General features: G+C 45.1%; 1 protein-coding gene across 3 annotated transcripts in view; it reads left to right on the forward strand.

The window, feature by feature from the left end:
* Nucleotides 1–1659: 1659 nt before the first annotated feature.
* Nucleotides 1660–13536, forward strand: part of ehd3 (EH-domain containing 3) — a 47775-nt gene continuing 35898 nt past the window's right edge. For 2 of the 3 annotated variants that reach the window (XM_041864737.2, XM_041864740.2), the window contains exon 1: nt 1660–2463. In XM_041864737.2, the coding sequence (XP_041720671.1) occupies nt 2237–2463 (227 nt within the window). In that variant the 5' untranslated portion in view covers nt 1660–2236. The remainder of the gene's footprint in view (nt 2464–13536) is intronic. The other variant, XM_041864739.2, reaches the window with a different exon arrangement.

A 13536-nucleotide genomic window follows, 5' to 3' on the forward strand; every position in this document is an offset into this window, starting at 1 on the left:
AATAGAATAGAATAGAATAGAATAGAATAGAAAATAGAATAGATCTTTATCGACAATTCAGTGGGCTTGGGCATAGGCTAGGACCTACTTCTTTAATCTCCAGATACACATGCATTCTCCACTCTACATTCTAAACTTGTATGTACATATTATACTGTACTTTTGATATTGTCTAATCACGCTAAGATTTACTTCTAGAATGAACTTCTAGACTTAAAGAATAAAGCTCAAATGGATCACAAAAGTATTGTCTTGTTGCACCATCTAGTTTCACCATCTAGTGGTGGTCAGTCGTGGAATAATCCATAAACCATTGTATAAACTATTGTTGTCCAGCAGGTGTCATACTGGTATTTCAAATAGACTGTAAGGAGAAGTATATACACTGAGTGTACAAACATTACGAACACCTTCCTAATATTGAGTTGCAGCCCCTTTTGCCATCAGAACAGCTTCAATTCATCGAGGCATGGACTCTACAAGGAGTCGAAGGCGTTCCACAGGGATGCTGGCCTATGTTGACTCCAATGCTTTGGGTGGTGGACCATTCTTGATACACAGGGGAAACTGTTGAACGTGAAAAACCTAGGAGTGTAGCCGTTCTTGACACACTCAAACCGGTGCGCCTGGCACCTACTACCATACCCCGTTCAAAGGCACTTAAATATGTTGTCTTGCCCATTCACCCTCTGAATGGCACACATACACAATCCATGTCTCAAGGCTTACATTTCCTTATTTAACCTGTCTCCTTCCCTTCATCTACACTGATTGAATTGGATTTAACAAGTGACATCAACAATGGATCATTGCTTTCACCTGTATTCACCTGTCATGGAAAGAGCAGGTGTTCCTAATGTTTTGTATACTCAGTGTATGTCCTACTATGGCGCTGGCCTTCTGCCCCCCTCTCTTTAAATTTGGACAACGGTGTCTACGACTTTTGACATCGCTGTAGGCTACATTCTACACCGTAGGCCAGGGTTCTTCAATTCCGGTCCTGGAGGGCCGAAACACTTCTGTTTTTTATTTCTACCTGGTAGTTAATTGCACTCACCTGGTGTCCCAGGTCTGAATTAGCCCCTGATTAGAAGGACAGGATGAAAAACGGAGGTGTTTCGGCCCTCCAGGACTGGAATTGAAGAACCCCGCTGTAGGCCTTCCCTACACTTGAGACAAATTGTTGTATCGTCTCTTCCATTCTTTCCTCCATTATACCCTCCATCATTTGTGGACTGCATCATCAGTACACTTTTTGTAACACTTTTGTATTTTACATTTTTCTGTGAAGATTTTATTAAAATATTGTCATACGTTTTTTATAAAAAAATATATAAATTCATCAAATGACACAAGCAATATAATGTATGTGTAGGCATATGAAAATGTTGACATAGTACTTTTCTATTTTCCTTGGTAATGTACGATGACAGCTTGTTAAAGACAAAAGTTTTGCAACTGATGACTAGCAATTTCGATGTTGTGATTACGCCTTGTTTGTTACATTGTATTACCACTAGAGGAGCAACAACAATGAGATGCAACTGGTCCCTCATCCCATCATCCGCCAATATGGCGCTGCCATCACTACCTTCAGTCGCTGTAATACTGGGTGGGGCTTTGCCAGTAGTTGGGCATTTCCTTTCGGATCAGGTTTCGTTGTCAGACAGGCATTTAAATCTGCTGCAGTAACGAAGCCGGGGAAGCCAGTGGCCGCACAACATTATACGCAGCAGTAGGAATAGAGCTGTATTATAGCTATATTGTTTTTCTTCATTTGACTCGAGAAGGTCTATTATTTAGCACAGTATTTTGAAGCGTCAACCGCATCAGTATTCAAATGTAAGACGAGATCACAATTTGACAGCTGAGCTTGATACGTGCATCATGTTCGGGATTCCTCTACAGCTTGAATGAAAATCGTGCATTATAGCTGTGATATGAAAATGTGCATGTAGAAATGATTTAGCATCGCTAGTATGTGTCTAGTTAATTAGCTGGCTTATAGTCGTCTGAATGCATCTGTGTCTCGTGTTTGGCTTGTAAGGACTTGAGGAACGCTTCCATTGAAGGATGTGTCTGCATAATGTTTGATTGAAAGGAAAAACAAACCATCTACTAAATCAATGACAAACATATCCTCCGAATTATTTGAATAGAAGACTAGAATAGAAATAGAAAAAACACCAATAGAGATCTCTATAGAGTATAAGGTTGTCCATTATCGAATTGCATCATGTTCAGCTGGTTGGGTACCGATGACAGGAGGAAGAAGGATCCTGAGGTCTTTCAGACAGTCAGCGATGGCCTCAAGAAGCTCTACAAAACCAAACTGTTGCCCTTGGAGGAACACTACAAGTTCCACGAGTTCCACTCGCCCGCCTTAGAGGATGCCGACTTTGACAACAAACCCATGGTTCTCCTTGTGGGGCAATATTCCACTGGAAAGACCAGCTTCATACGGTACGTCTGTGTTTGAAATGTTACTGGTGAGTACTTTGCTTGCCGATCAGTAGGCCAAAACACTAGAGAGTTATGCACCGATATGCAAACAGAGGGGACATTAAATGCATGGCAGTCACTGCATATTCACAGCTTGATGCAAGAATGAGCTTTTATTGAACAAAACAATTATCCTAGGGAGATAAATCTGTTAGTGTTTGGGTTGACTGGATGGTTGACTGGGTTCCAGTTCAACCTTGGGCAGACACAGGTCAAATATTGACATATGGTACTCTGACTTGAGAAGAGGGATAATACATTCCAACAGACAAAAATGCTTTCTTGGTTATACAGCATTCACTTGGTACTGTATAGATGAGTTTACAAAAAGATAGAAGTAGATTATGGGAATCTAGCGTTATCATATGTTATTATCATTGGTGTAAAGTACTTAAGTAAAAAGTACTACTTAAGTCGTTTTTTTTTTGTATCTGTACTTTACTTTAGTATTTATATTTTTGACAACTTTTACTTCACTACATTCCTGAAGAAAATAATGTACGTTTTCCTGAAACCCAAAAGTATTCGTTACATTTGGAAAGCTTAGCAGGACAGGAAAATGATCCTATGTTCAAGAGAACGTCCCTGGTCATCCCTACTGCCTCTGATCTGGCAGACTCACTAAACACAAATGCTTTGTTTGGAGTGTGACCCTGGTTATCCGTAAATAAATTAAAAGAACTAGAAAATTGTGCCGTCTGGTTTGCTTAATATAAGGAATTTGAAATGATTTATACGTTCACTTTTACTTTTAATACTTAAGTATATTTTTGCAATTACGTTTACTTTTGATACTTAAGTATATTTAAAACCAAATACTTGAGACATTTACTCAAGTAGTATTTTACTTGTGTGTGTGTGTGTGTGTGTGTATATGAGAGGGGTTGGGAAAATAAGCAGAGGACACATTTCCATCTCATATGGACTAAGTACACTACATGACCAAAAGTATATGGACACCTGCTCGTCAAACAACTCATTCCAAAATCATGGGCATTAATATGGAGTTGGTCCCCCATTTGCTTCTATAACAGCCTCCACTCTTCTGGGAAGGCTTTCCACTAGATGTTGGAAAATTGTTGCGGGGACTTGCTTCCATTCAGCCACAAGAGCATTAGTGAGGTCGGGCACTGATGTTGGGCGATTAGGCCTGGCTCGCAGTCGGTGTTCCAATTTATCCCAAAGGTGTTCCATGGGGTTGAGGTCAGGGCTCTGTGCAGGCCAGTCAAGTTCTTCCACACCGATCTCAAAAAACAATTTCTGTATGGACCTCGCTTTGTGCACGGGGGCATTGAAACAGGAAAGGGCCTTCCCCAAACTGTTGCCACAAAGTTGGAAGCACAGACTCATCTAGAATGTAATTGTATGCTGTAGCATTTCCCTTCACTGGAATTACGGGGCCTAGCACAAACCATGAAAAACAGTCCCAGACCATTATTCCTCCTCCACCAAACTTTACAGTTGGCACTATGCATTGGGGCAGGTAGCGTTCTCCTGGTATCTGCCAAACCCAGATTCATCTGTCGGACTGCCAGATGGTGAAGCGTGATTGATCACTCCAGAGAACGCGTTTCCACTGCTCCAGAGTCCAATGGCAGTGAGCTTTACACCACTCCAGCCGACGCTTGATATTGCACATGGTGATCTTAGGCTTGTATGCAGCTGCTCGGCCATGGAAACCTATTTCATTAAGCTCCCGATGAACAGTTCTTGCGCTGACGATGCTTCCAGAGGCAGTTTGGAACTCAGTAGTGAGTGTTGCAACTGAGGACATACGGTTTTTACACGCTGCGCACTTCAGCAATCAGTGGTCCCATTTTGTGAGCTTGTGTGGCCTACCACTTCACGGCTGAGCCGTTGTTGCTCCTAGACGTTTCCACTTCACAATAACAGCACTTACAGTTGACCCAGCTCTAGCAGGGTAGAAATTTGACGAACTGACTTGTTGGAAAGGTGGCATCCTATGGACACATTTAAAGCTCTTCAGTAAGGCCATTCTACTGCCAATGTTTCATGTGGAGTTTGCATGACTGTGTGCTCGATTTTATACACCTGTCAGCAATGGGTGTGGCTGAAATGGCTGAATCCACTAATTTGAAGGGGTGTCCACCAGTGGAGGCTCCTCAGAGGAGGAAGGGGAGGACCATCCTCCTCAGTGAATTTCATACAAATTTCAATTGTAAAACATTAAAAAAGTTATCCTTTTTAGATAAAACTATACTAAATATAATCACATCACCAAATAACTGATTAAAACACACTATTTTGCAAAGAAGGTCTACAGTTGCCTCAACAACACTCTGTAGGGTAGCACAATGGTGTAGCTGGAGGACAGCTAGCTTCCGTCTTCCTCTGGGTACATTGACTTCAATACAAAACCTAGGAGGCTCATGGTTCTCACCTCCTTCCATAGACTTACACAGTAATTATGACAACTTCCGGAGGACGTCCTCCAGCCTATCAGAGCTCTTGCAGCATGAACTGACATGTTGTCCACCCAATCAAAGGATCAGATAATTAATCTAGTACTAAAAGCATAAGCTCCAGCTAGCTAGCACTGCAGTGTATAAAATGTGGTGAGTAGTTGACTCAAAGAGAGAGAAAGACAATAGCTGAACAGTTTTGAACAAAGTAATTTCTTCCAAATTGAAGGAGAAGCAAGAGAGAAATAGAGAGAGAGAGATTTAGTTTTACTTATGTCACGACCGTCGTTAGATGAAGCGGACCAAGGCACAGCGTGATATGCGTACATTCTTTTATTTCAGTACACAACACGAACCAAAACAAACGATACGTGAAGTCCTGGGTTGAACACAAACCTTCCGGAACAAGATCCCACAAAACATACATGCCAAAAGGCTGCCTAAGTATGGTCCCCAATCAGAGACAACGAGCCACAGCTGTCTCTGATTGGGAACCACCCTGGCCAACATAGAAATAAACTATCTGGAATGAAACACATAGAAAACCAAATAATAAACCTACACACCCTGGCTCAACATTAAAGAGTCCCCAGAGCCAGGGCGTGACAACTTACTTAGCTAGCAAATGCAGCTAGCTAGTTCAGCCTACTGAAACACCCTGCTCAAACAGAGGGATGCTATGTTAGCTAGCTGGCTATGACTTTCCAACACAACACTGGAACTCTTCCAAGTCAAGGTAAGTTTTTGGTATTACTAATTTATTGCCAAGAAGCCCGCCGGTATAACTGCTTACTGACTGTAACTAACTAACGTTACTGCATGATTGTAGCGGGTTTACTAACGCATTATTTCTATTATCTATGCTGACTATGACGTTACTTTAGCTAATATGGTGACAATGATATAGGCTGTTTGTAGAGGTTTGGTTTGGAAAGGTTTTTTCGCCTGGTTACATACAGCTGATTTGTTGTGCATTGAAGTCCTCAAGCGAAGGGAAGAGAAGGAATACAATGTGGCTGTTATGAGAGTGAACTCTGTTTACGCGTGATCAGGGGTGTATTCATTCCGCCGATTCTGTTCAATACATTTGTTAAATGGAAGCAAACAGAACAAAACGGGGATAAACATACCTGAATTTGTCCAATAGAAACTCTAATTTGCAACTGTTGGACTAATGATTACACCCTATATTAGCTAGATGCAGGCAAGAGTGTGCAAGGCGGTTTTGAATGTCACTGTCTGTCACCTCAAATTTGTCTCTCGACCTGTGTAAATCTATGTTGTAAACTTTCATTAATTGGCTAGGTTGTAGCAGTAGCAACCTCATGATGGGTATAGGGAACATTTGAGTATCATGTAGTAGACTAAACCTATCGCTGTTACATTGAACTAGGTGAATGGAATATGAATGAGAGTCATCCAATATGCTGTAATAGAAATAAGGCCATGCTCATGAAAAATAATCATCCTCCCTCATCTTAAACGGCACTGACCGCCACTGGTGTCCACATACTTTGGTACAGCTGAAGTCGGAAGTTTATATACACCTTAGCCAAATACATTTAAACTCAGTTTTTCACAATTCCTGACATTTAATCCTAGTAAAAAATCCCTGTCTGAGGTCAGTTAGGATCACCACTTTATTTTAAGAATGTGAAATGTCAGAATAATAGTAGAGATAATTATTTATTTCAGCTTTAATTTCTTTCATCATATTCTCAGTGGGTCAGAAGTTTACATACACTCAATTAGTATTTGGTAGCATTGCCTTTAAATTGATTAACTTGGGTCAAACGTTTCGGGTAGCCTTCCACAAGATTCCCACAATAAGTTGGGTGAATTTTGGCCCAATCCTCCTGACAGAGCTGGTGTAACTGAGTCAGGTTAGTAGGCCTCCTTGCTCGCACACGCTTTTTCAGTTCTGCCCACAAATGTTCTATAGGATTGAGGTCAGGGCTTTGTGATGGCCACTCCAATACCTTGACTTTGTTGTCCTTAAGCCATTTTGCCACAACTTTGGAAGTATGCTTGGGGTCATTGTCCATTTGGAAGACCCATTTGCAACCAAGCTTTAACTTCCTGACTGATGTCTTGAGATGTTGCTTCAATATATCCACATAATTTTCCTTCCTCATGATGCCATCTATTTTGTGAAGTGCACCAGTCCCTCCTGCAGCAAAGCACTCCCACAGCATGATGCTGCCACCCCCGTGCTTCATGGTTGGGATGGTGTTCTTCGGCTTGCAAGCAACCCCCTTTTTCCTCCAAACATAACGATGGTCATTATGGCCAAATAGTTCTATTTTTGTTTCATCAGACCAGAGGACATTTCTCCAAAAACTACGATCTTTGTCCCCATGTGCAGTTGCAAACTGTAGTCTGGCTTTTAATGGTGTTTTTGGAGCAGTGGCTTCTTCCTTGGTAAGCGGCCTTTCAGGTTATGTCGATATAGGACTCGTTATACTGTGGACATAGACACTTTTGTACCTGTTTCCTCCAGCGTCTTCACAAGGTCCTTTGCTGTTGTTCTGGGATTGATTTGCACTTTTCGCACCAAAGTACGTTCATCTCTAGGAGACAGAACGCGTCTCCTTCCTGAGCGGTATGACGGCTGCGTGGTCCCATGGTGTTTATACTTGCGTACTATTGTTTGTACAGATGAACGTGGTACCTTCAGGCGTTTGGAAATTGCTCCCAAGGATGAACCAGACTTGTGGAGGTCTACAATTTCTTTTCTGATTTATTTTGATTTTCCCATGATGTCAAGCAAAGAGGCACTGAGTTTGAAGGTAGGCCTTGAAATACATCCACAGGTACACCTCCAATTGACTGAAATGATGTCAATTAGCCTGTCAGAAGCTTCTAAAGCCATGAAATCATTTTCTGGAATTTTCCAAGCTGTTTAAAGGCACGGTCAACTTAGTGTATGTAAACTTCTGACCCACTGGAATTGTGATACAGTGAATTATAAGTGAAATAATCTGTCTGTAAACGATTGTTGGAAACCTTACTTGTGTCAGTAGATGTCCTAACTGACTTGCCAAAACTATAGTTTGTTAACAAGACATTTGCGGAGTGGTTGAAAAACAAGTTTTAATGACTCCAACCTACAGTGAGTGAAAAAAGTATTTGATCCCCTGCTGATTTTGTACGTTTTCCCACTGACAAAGACATGATCAGTCTATAATTTTAATGGTAGGTTTATTTGAACAGTGAGAGACAGAATAACAACAAAAAATCCAGAAAAAAGCATATAAAAAATGTTATAAATTGATTTGCATTTTAATGAGGGAAATAAGTATTTGACCCCTCTGCAAAACATGACTTAGTACTTGGTGGCAAAACCCTTGTTGGCAATCACAGAGGTCAGACGTTTCTTGTAGTTGGCCACCAGGTTTGCACACATCTCAGGAGGGATTTTGTTCCACTCTTCGTTGCAGATCTTCTCCAAGTCATTAAGGTTTCGAGGCTGACGTTTGGCAACTCGAACCTTCAGCTCCCTCCACAGACTTTCTATGGGATTAAGGTCTAGAGACTGGCTAGGCCACTCCAGGACCTTAATGTGCTTCGTCTTGAGCCACTCCTTTGTTGCCTTGGCCGTGTGTTTTGGGTCATTGTCATGCTGGAATACCCATCCACGACCCATTTTCAATGCCCTGGCTGAGGGAAGGAGGTTCTCACCCAAGATTTGACGGTACATGGCCCCGTCCATCGTCCCTTTGATGTGATGAAGTTGTCCTGTCCCTTTAGCAGAAAAACACCCCCAAAGCATAATGTTTCCACCTCCATGTTTGACGGTGGGGATGGTGTTCTTGGGGTCATAGGCAGCATTCCTCCTCCTCCAAACACGGCGAGTTGAGTTGATGCCAAAGAGCTCCATTCTGGTCTTATCTGACCACAACACTTTCACCCAGTTATCCTCTGAATCATTCAGATGTTCATTGGCAAACTTCAGACGGGCATGTATATGTGCTTTCTTGAGCAGGGGACATTGCAGGCGCTGCAGGATTTCAGACCTTCACGGCGTAGTGTGTTATCAATTGTTTTCTTGGTGACTATGGTCCCAGCTGCCTTGAGATCATTGACAAGATCCTCCCGTGTAGTTCTGGGCTGATTCCTCACCGTTGTCATGATCATTGCAACTCCACGAGGTGAGATTTTGCATGGAGCCCCAGGCCGAGGGAGATTGACAGTCTTTTGTGTTTCTTCCATTTGCGAATAATCACACCAACTGTTGTCACCTTCTCACCAAGCTGCTTGGCGATGGTCTTGTAGCCCATTCCAGCCTTGTGTAGGTATACAATCTTGTCCCTGACATCCTTGGAGAGCTCTTTGGTCTTGGCCATGGTGGAGAGTTTGGAATCTGATTGATTGATTGCTTCTGTGGACAGGTGTCTTTTATACAGGTAACAAACTGAGATTAGGAGCACTCCCTTTAAGAGTATGCTCCTAATCTCAGCCCGTTACCTGTATAAAAGACACCTGGGAGCCAGAAATCTTTCTGATTGAGAGGGGTTCAAATACTTATTTCCCTCATTAAAATGCAAATCAATTTATAACATTTTTGACATGCGTTTCTCTGGATTTTTTTGTTCTGCCTCTCATTGTTCAAATAAACCTACCATTAATGTTATAGACTGATCATTTCTTTGTCAGTGGGCAAATGTACAAAATCAGCAGGGTATCAAATACTTTTTTCCCTCACTGTAAGTGTATGTAAACTTCCGACTTCAACTGTATAGTGTATATCTTATCTTATCTTATCTTACACTAATTAACTGCATCAATTTTCCCTTGTAGTCACACCCACTAAACACAGGAATGTCAGCTGGTCCATTGATTTGTCTGCAAACTAGTCCATGACCATCGAACAGATCATGTTTCCATGTTAAATTCCAGCATTTCCCTATGGACTGCTAAGTGGCATGCCAACCATCACACTTAGTGCTCATCAAAGGGAATACAAGGTGTGATGCCACGAGAGGCTACCGCTTCCAGCGGGGTTGCCCAAGTAGTGCAAGGAGTCCAGGTTCAACCAAAACAAGGATTTTTATTAAAGGTCTTCGGCAACTAACGAAATTATAACACAATTCTCTTCTTCCCCGAGCCCACCCTCCAGACCGTGTCTCTTCCCTTCCAAAACAACTCCAGCCTATCAGCCCCTCATTGGTTTCAGCTGCGTGGGAAGATTGGCCACAGAGGGTTGGAGTTCCCGACCATACCAGCAGATGGAGCCATAGCTGTCTGGGTTTGCAGCCACCTCAGGGGGATGTAACGTCCCTCCAGGACACAGCCTCTCGTGACATCACACATCCCCCTCCTCGGGACCGACGTCCTCGTCGGGGTAAAGGCAGTGAAGAAGGCATCACGCCGGGAGAGGGCGTCCGCATTTCCGTGGTGCTTGCCAGCCCTGTGGACAACCGAAAAGTTAAACGGTTGCAAGCTCAAAAACCATCTGGTTACTCTACTGTTTGATTCCTTGTTCTTGGCCATCCACTGCAGAGGGGCGTGATCAGATACCACCATGAAACGTCGGCCCAGGAGATAGAACCGAAGGGACTCCAGGGCCCAGACTACAGCCAGACATTCCTTCTCCACCGTTGAATAGTTCTTCTCTCTTGGAAGTAACTTCCTGCTTAGGTAGAGAATGGGATGTTCTTCCCCGTCATGTGCCTGGGTGAGGACAGCACCCAGACCCACCTCCGAAGCATCCGCTTGGACCATGAATTCCTTCTTGAAGTCTGGTGCCACCAGGATCGGACTGGAGCAGAGTGCTCGCTTCAGGTTGCGGAAAGCCGCCTCCGCCGCAGGGTTCCACTTCACCATTCGTGAGTGGCGTTTGGTCGTCAGCTCCGTCAATGGTGCCGCTATGGTAGCAAAATCTGCAATAAAGCGTCTATAGTAGCCAGCGAGGCCCAAAATGACCTTACTTGCTTCTTGTTGATGGGCTGCGGCCAGTCCTGTATGGCCCGCAGTTTGGCTTCCTGTGGTTTGACCAACCCCCCGCCCAATGGTGTACCCCAGGTAGTTTGTCTCACTGAAGGCCACCTTGCACTTCTTCGGGTTTGCCGTGAGCCCTGCTTCCCTGAGCGAATCCAGCACCGCTTGTACCCGGGGTAGGTGGCTGGCCCAATCCTGACTTTGTATAACCACATCATCCAAATAAGCCGCTGCGTACCTCTTGTGGGGCGCAAGGACTCGATCCATCAGGGCGTTGGAACGTGGCAGGTGCCCCGTGGAGACCAAACGGAAGTCGGGTATACTGGTAGAGCCCCTCCCGGGGTGGCAAAGGCTGTCTTCTCCTTAGACGCCGGGGTCAAGGGCACCTGCCAGTAGCCTTTTGTGAGATCAAGAGTGGTTATGAAACGAGCATGCCCCAAGGAGTCTATTAAATCATCGACACGAGGCATTGGGTATGCATCAAATTCAGACACTTCATTCAACTTTCGATAGTCATTACAAAATCGTACTGAACCGTCTGGCTTGGGAACTAGTACTATGGGACTTGCCCAGGCACTGTGGGACTCTTCGATTACTCCCAACTCCCGCATCTTCCTTACCTCCTTCTGTATAACCACTTTACGAGCCTCTGGCACGCGGTACGGGCGCTGGTTTACCGTTCGGCCAGGCATGGTGCGGATCTCATGTTGGACCACCTCTGTGTGACCGGGAAGGGAGGAGAAGACATCCTGGTTCTGCTCCACGAGTTCCAGGGCCATCTGTCGTTGATGTGGGGACAGATTTGGACCCAGCTGAACCTCTTCTCGCGCCGGTTCCTGGGTCTCTGTGGGGGGTAGAGAGCTAAACAGCGCCTCTCTGGCGTGCCACTTCTTTAAAAGGTTAACATGATAAATCTGCTCAGTTTTCCTCTTATCTGGTTGCCTCACCTTGTAGTTTACTTCTCCCATGCGTTCAATGACCTCATATGGTCCTTGCCAGGTTGCCAGGAATTTGCACTCAACGGTTGGCACCAGGACCAGCACTCTGTCCCCCGGCTTAAACTCCCTGGGCTGAGCAGATCTGTTGTAGGAGGCTTGCTGTTGCCGCTGACTGGCCTCCATGTGTTCCCGCATCATGGGATAGATGGCCTTCATTCTCTCCCTCATAGCCCCTACATGGTCGATCAGTGTCCGCTGTTGGCATGGCTGCTCCTCCCAGGCCTCCTTGGCGATGTCGAGCAGTCCTCTGGGTCTGTAGGAAAGCAAGAGCTCAAAGGGTGAAAAACCAGTAGAAGACTGAGGTACCTCTCTCACCGCAAACAATATGTATGGTAACAGCTGATCCCAGTTGCGCCCATCTTCCCCTACCGCTTTCCGCAGCATGGATTTTAGTGTTTTGTTAAAACGTTCGACTAGGCCATCTGTCTGGGGGTGGTAGACCGAGGTTCTCAGCTGTTTGATTTTCAGTAAAGCACAGAGTTCTTTCATCACCCTGGACATGAATGGAGTCCCTTGGTCCGTCAATATCTCTTTTGGGATTCCCAGACTAGTTGAGAGACGGAACAGCTCCTTGGCGATTTGTCTGGATGTAGCCTTCCTCAGCGGAATGGCCTCCGGGTACCGGGACGCATAGTCCAGAATGACCAGAATGTATTGATGTCCCCTGGCACTTTTCGGTAAGGGCCCGACTATGTCTAATCCAATCCTCTCAAAAGGAGTTTCGATAATGGGCAAGGGAATGAGCGGGTTTCTATATGTGGGCTTTGGCGCAACCTGCTGACACTCAGGGCAACTACGGCAGTAGTTCTCTATCTCTTTGTGTACTCCTGGCCAAAAGAAACGTTGCATGATTCTTTCCTTAGTCTTCTCTACCCCCAAGTGGGCCCCCTAGCGGGTGTGTGTGGGCTAGGTTGAGTACTGTGGCCCGATAGGGCTGTGGCACGAGGAGCTGTTCATGCACTTCCTCATTTTTCTTGACTATCTGATATACTAACCCCCGGTTTACTGCGAAATGGGGGTAAGTAGGGGTTGTCTTATCACCTAACACTACACCTTCTAATACCTGCACATTTCTTAAGGCATTTGCAAGAGTAGGATCTTGTAATTGAGCCGTACCATACTGGCCTGTGAGAGGGGGAAGCTCTTGGGTGCCTGGGGACGTCTTCTTCACTGGAGAACGGAGCACTTTCCTGGGCTGCGTTCTCTTCTCCCGTATCCGGACCAGTCTCGGTGTCGGTCTGGGCACCTGCCATCCCTATCAGAGCCCGGGCGGGAGTGAGTAACTCGGAGGATTGCACCGGAGCCTTCCCAGGATGAGTCTTGCCTCTCCGTTTCCGAGGTACTCGGGTTATCCTCTCCTGAGACTCTCTCCAGAGTGGGTAAAAGGCTGGGCAGTCTCGTCCAATTAGGACAGGGACGGGGAGGGAATCAACCACCCCCGCCGTCGTGTGTATGGTTCCCCGTGTGCTGGTCATTGTAAGTTCAGTAATGGGGTATTCTCTGGTGTCCCCATGGACACAGGAAACTGGGAGGACTTTCCCGGGGTCAGACACGTTGGGCCCACCAAATCCTTACGCACCAGGGTGGCCCGGCTACCAGAATCCAGTAAGGCCTCCACATCATGGTGATTCACAGTTACCGGGCAGGTGGGGGGTCGATCTGGGCCGCCATCT

This window comes from Coregonus clupeaformis, chromosome 36 (assembly GCF_020615455.1).
Source record: "Coregonus clupeaformis isolate EN_2021a chromosome 36, ASM2061545v1, whole genome shotgun sequence".
NCBI classification, from domain to species: Eukaryota; Metazoa; Chordata; class Actinopteri; order Salmoniformes; family Salmonidae; genus Coregonus; species Coregonus clupeaformis.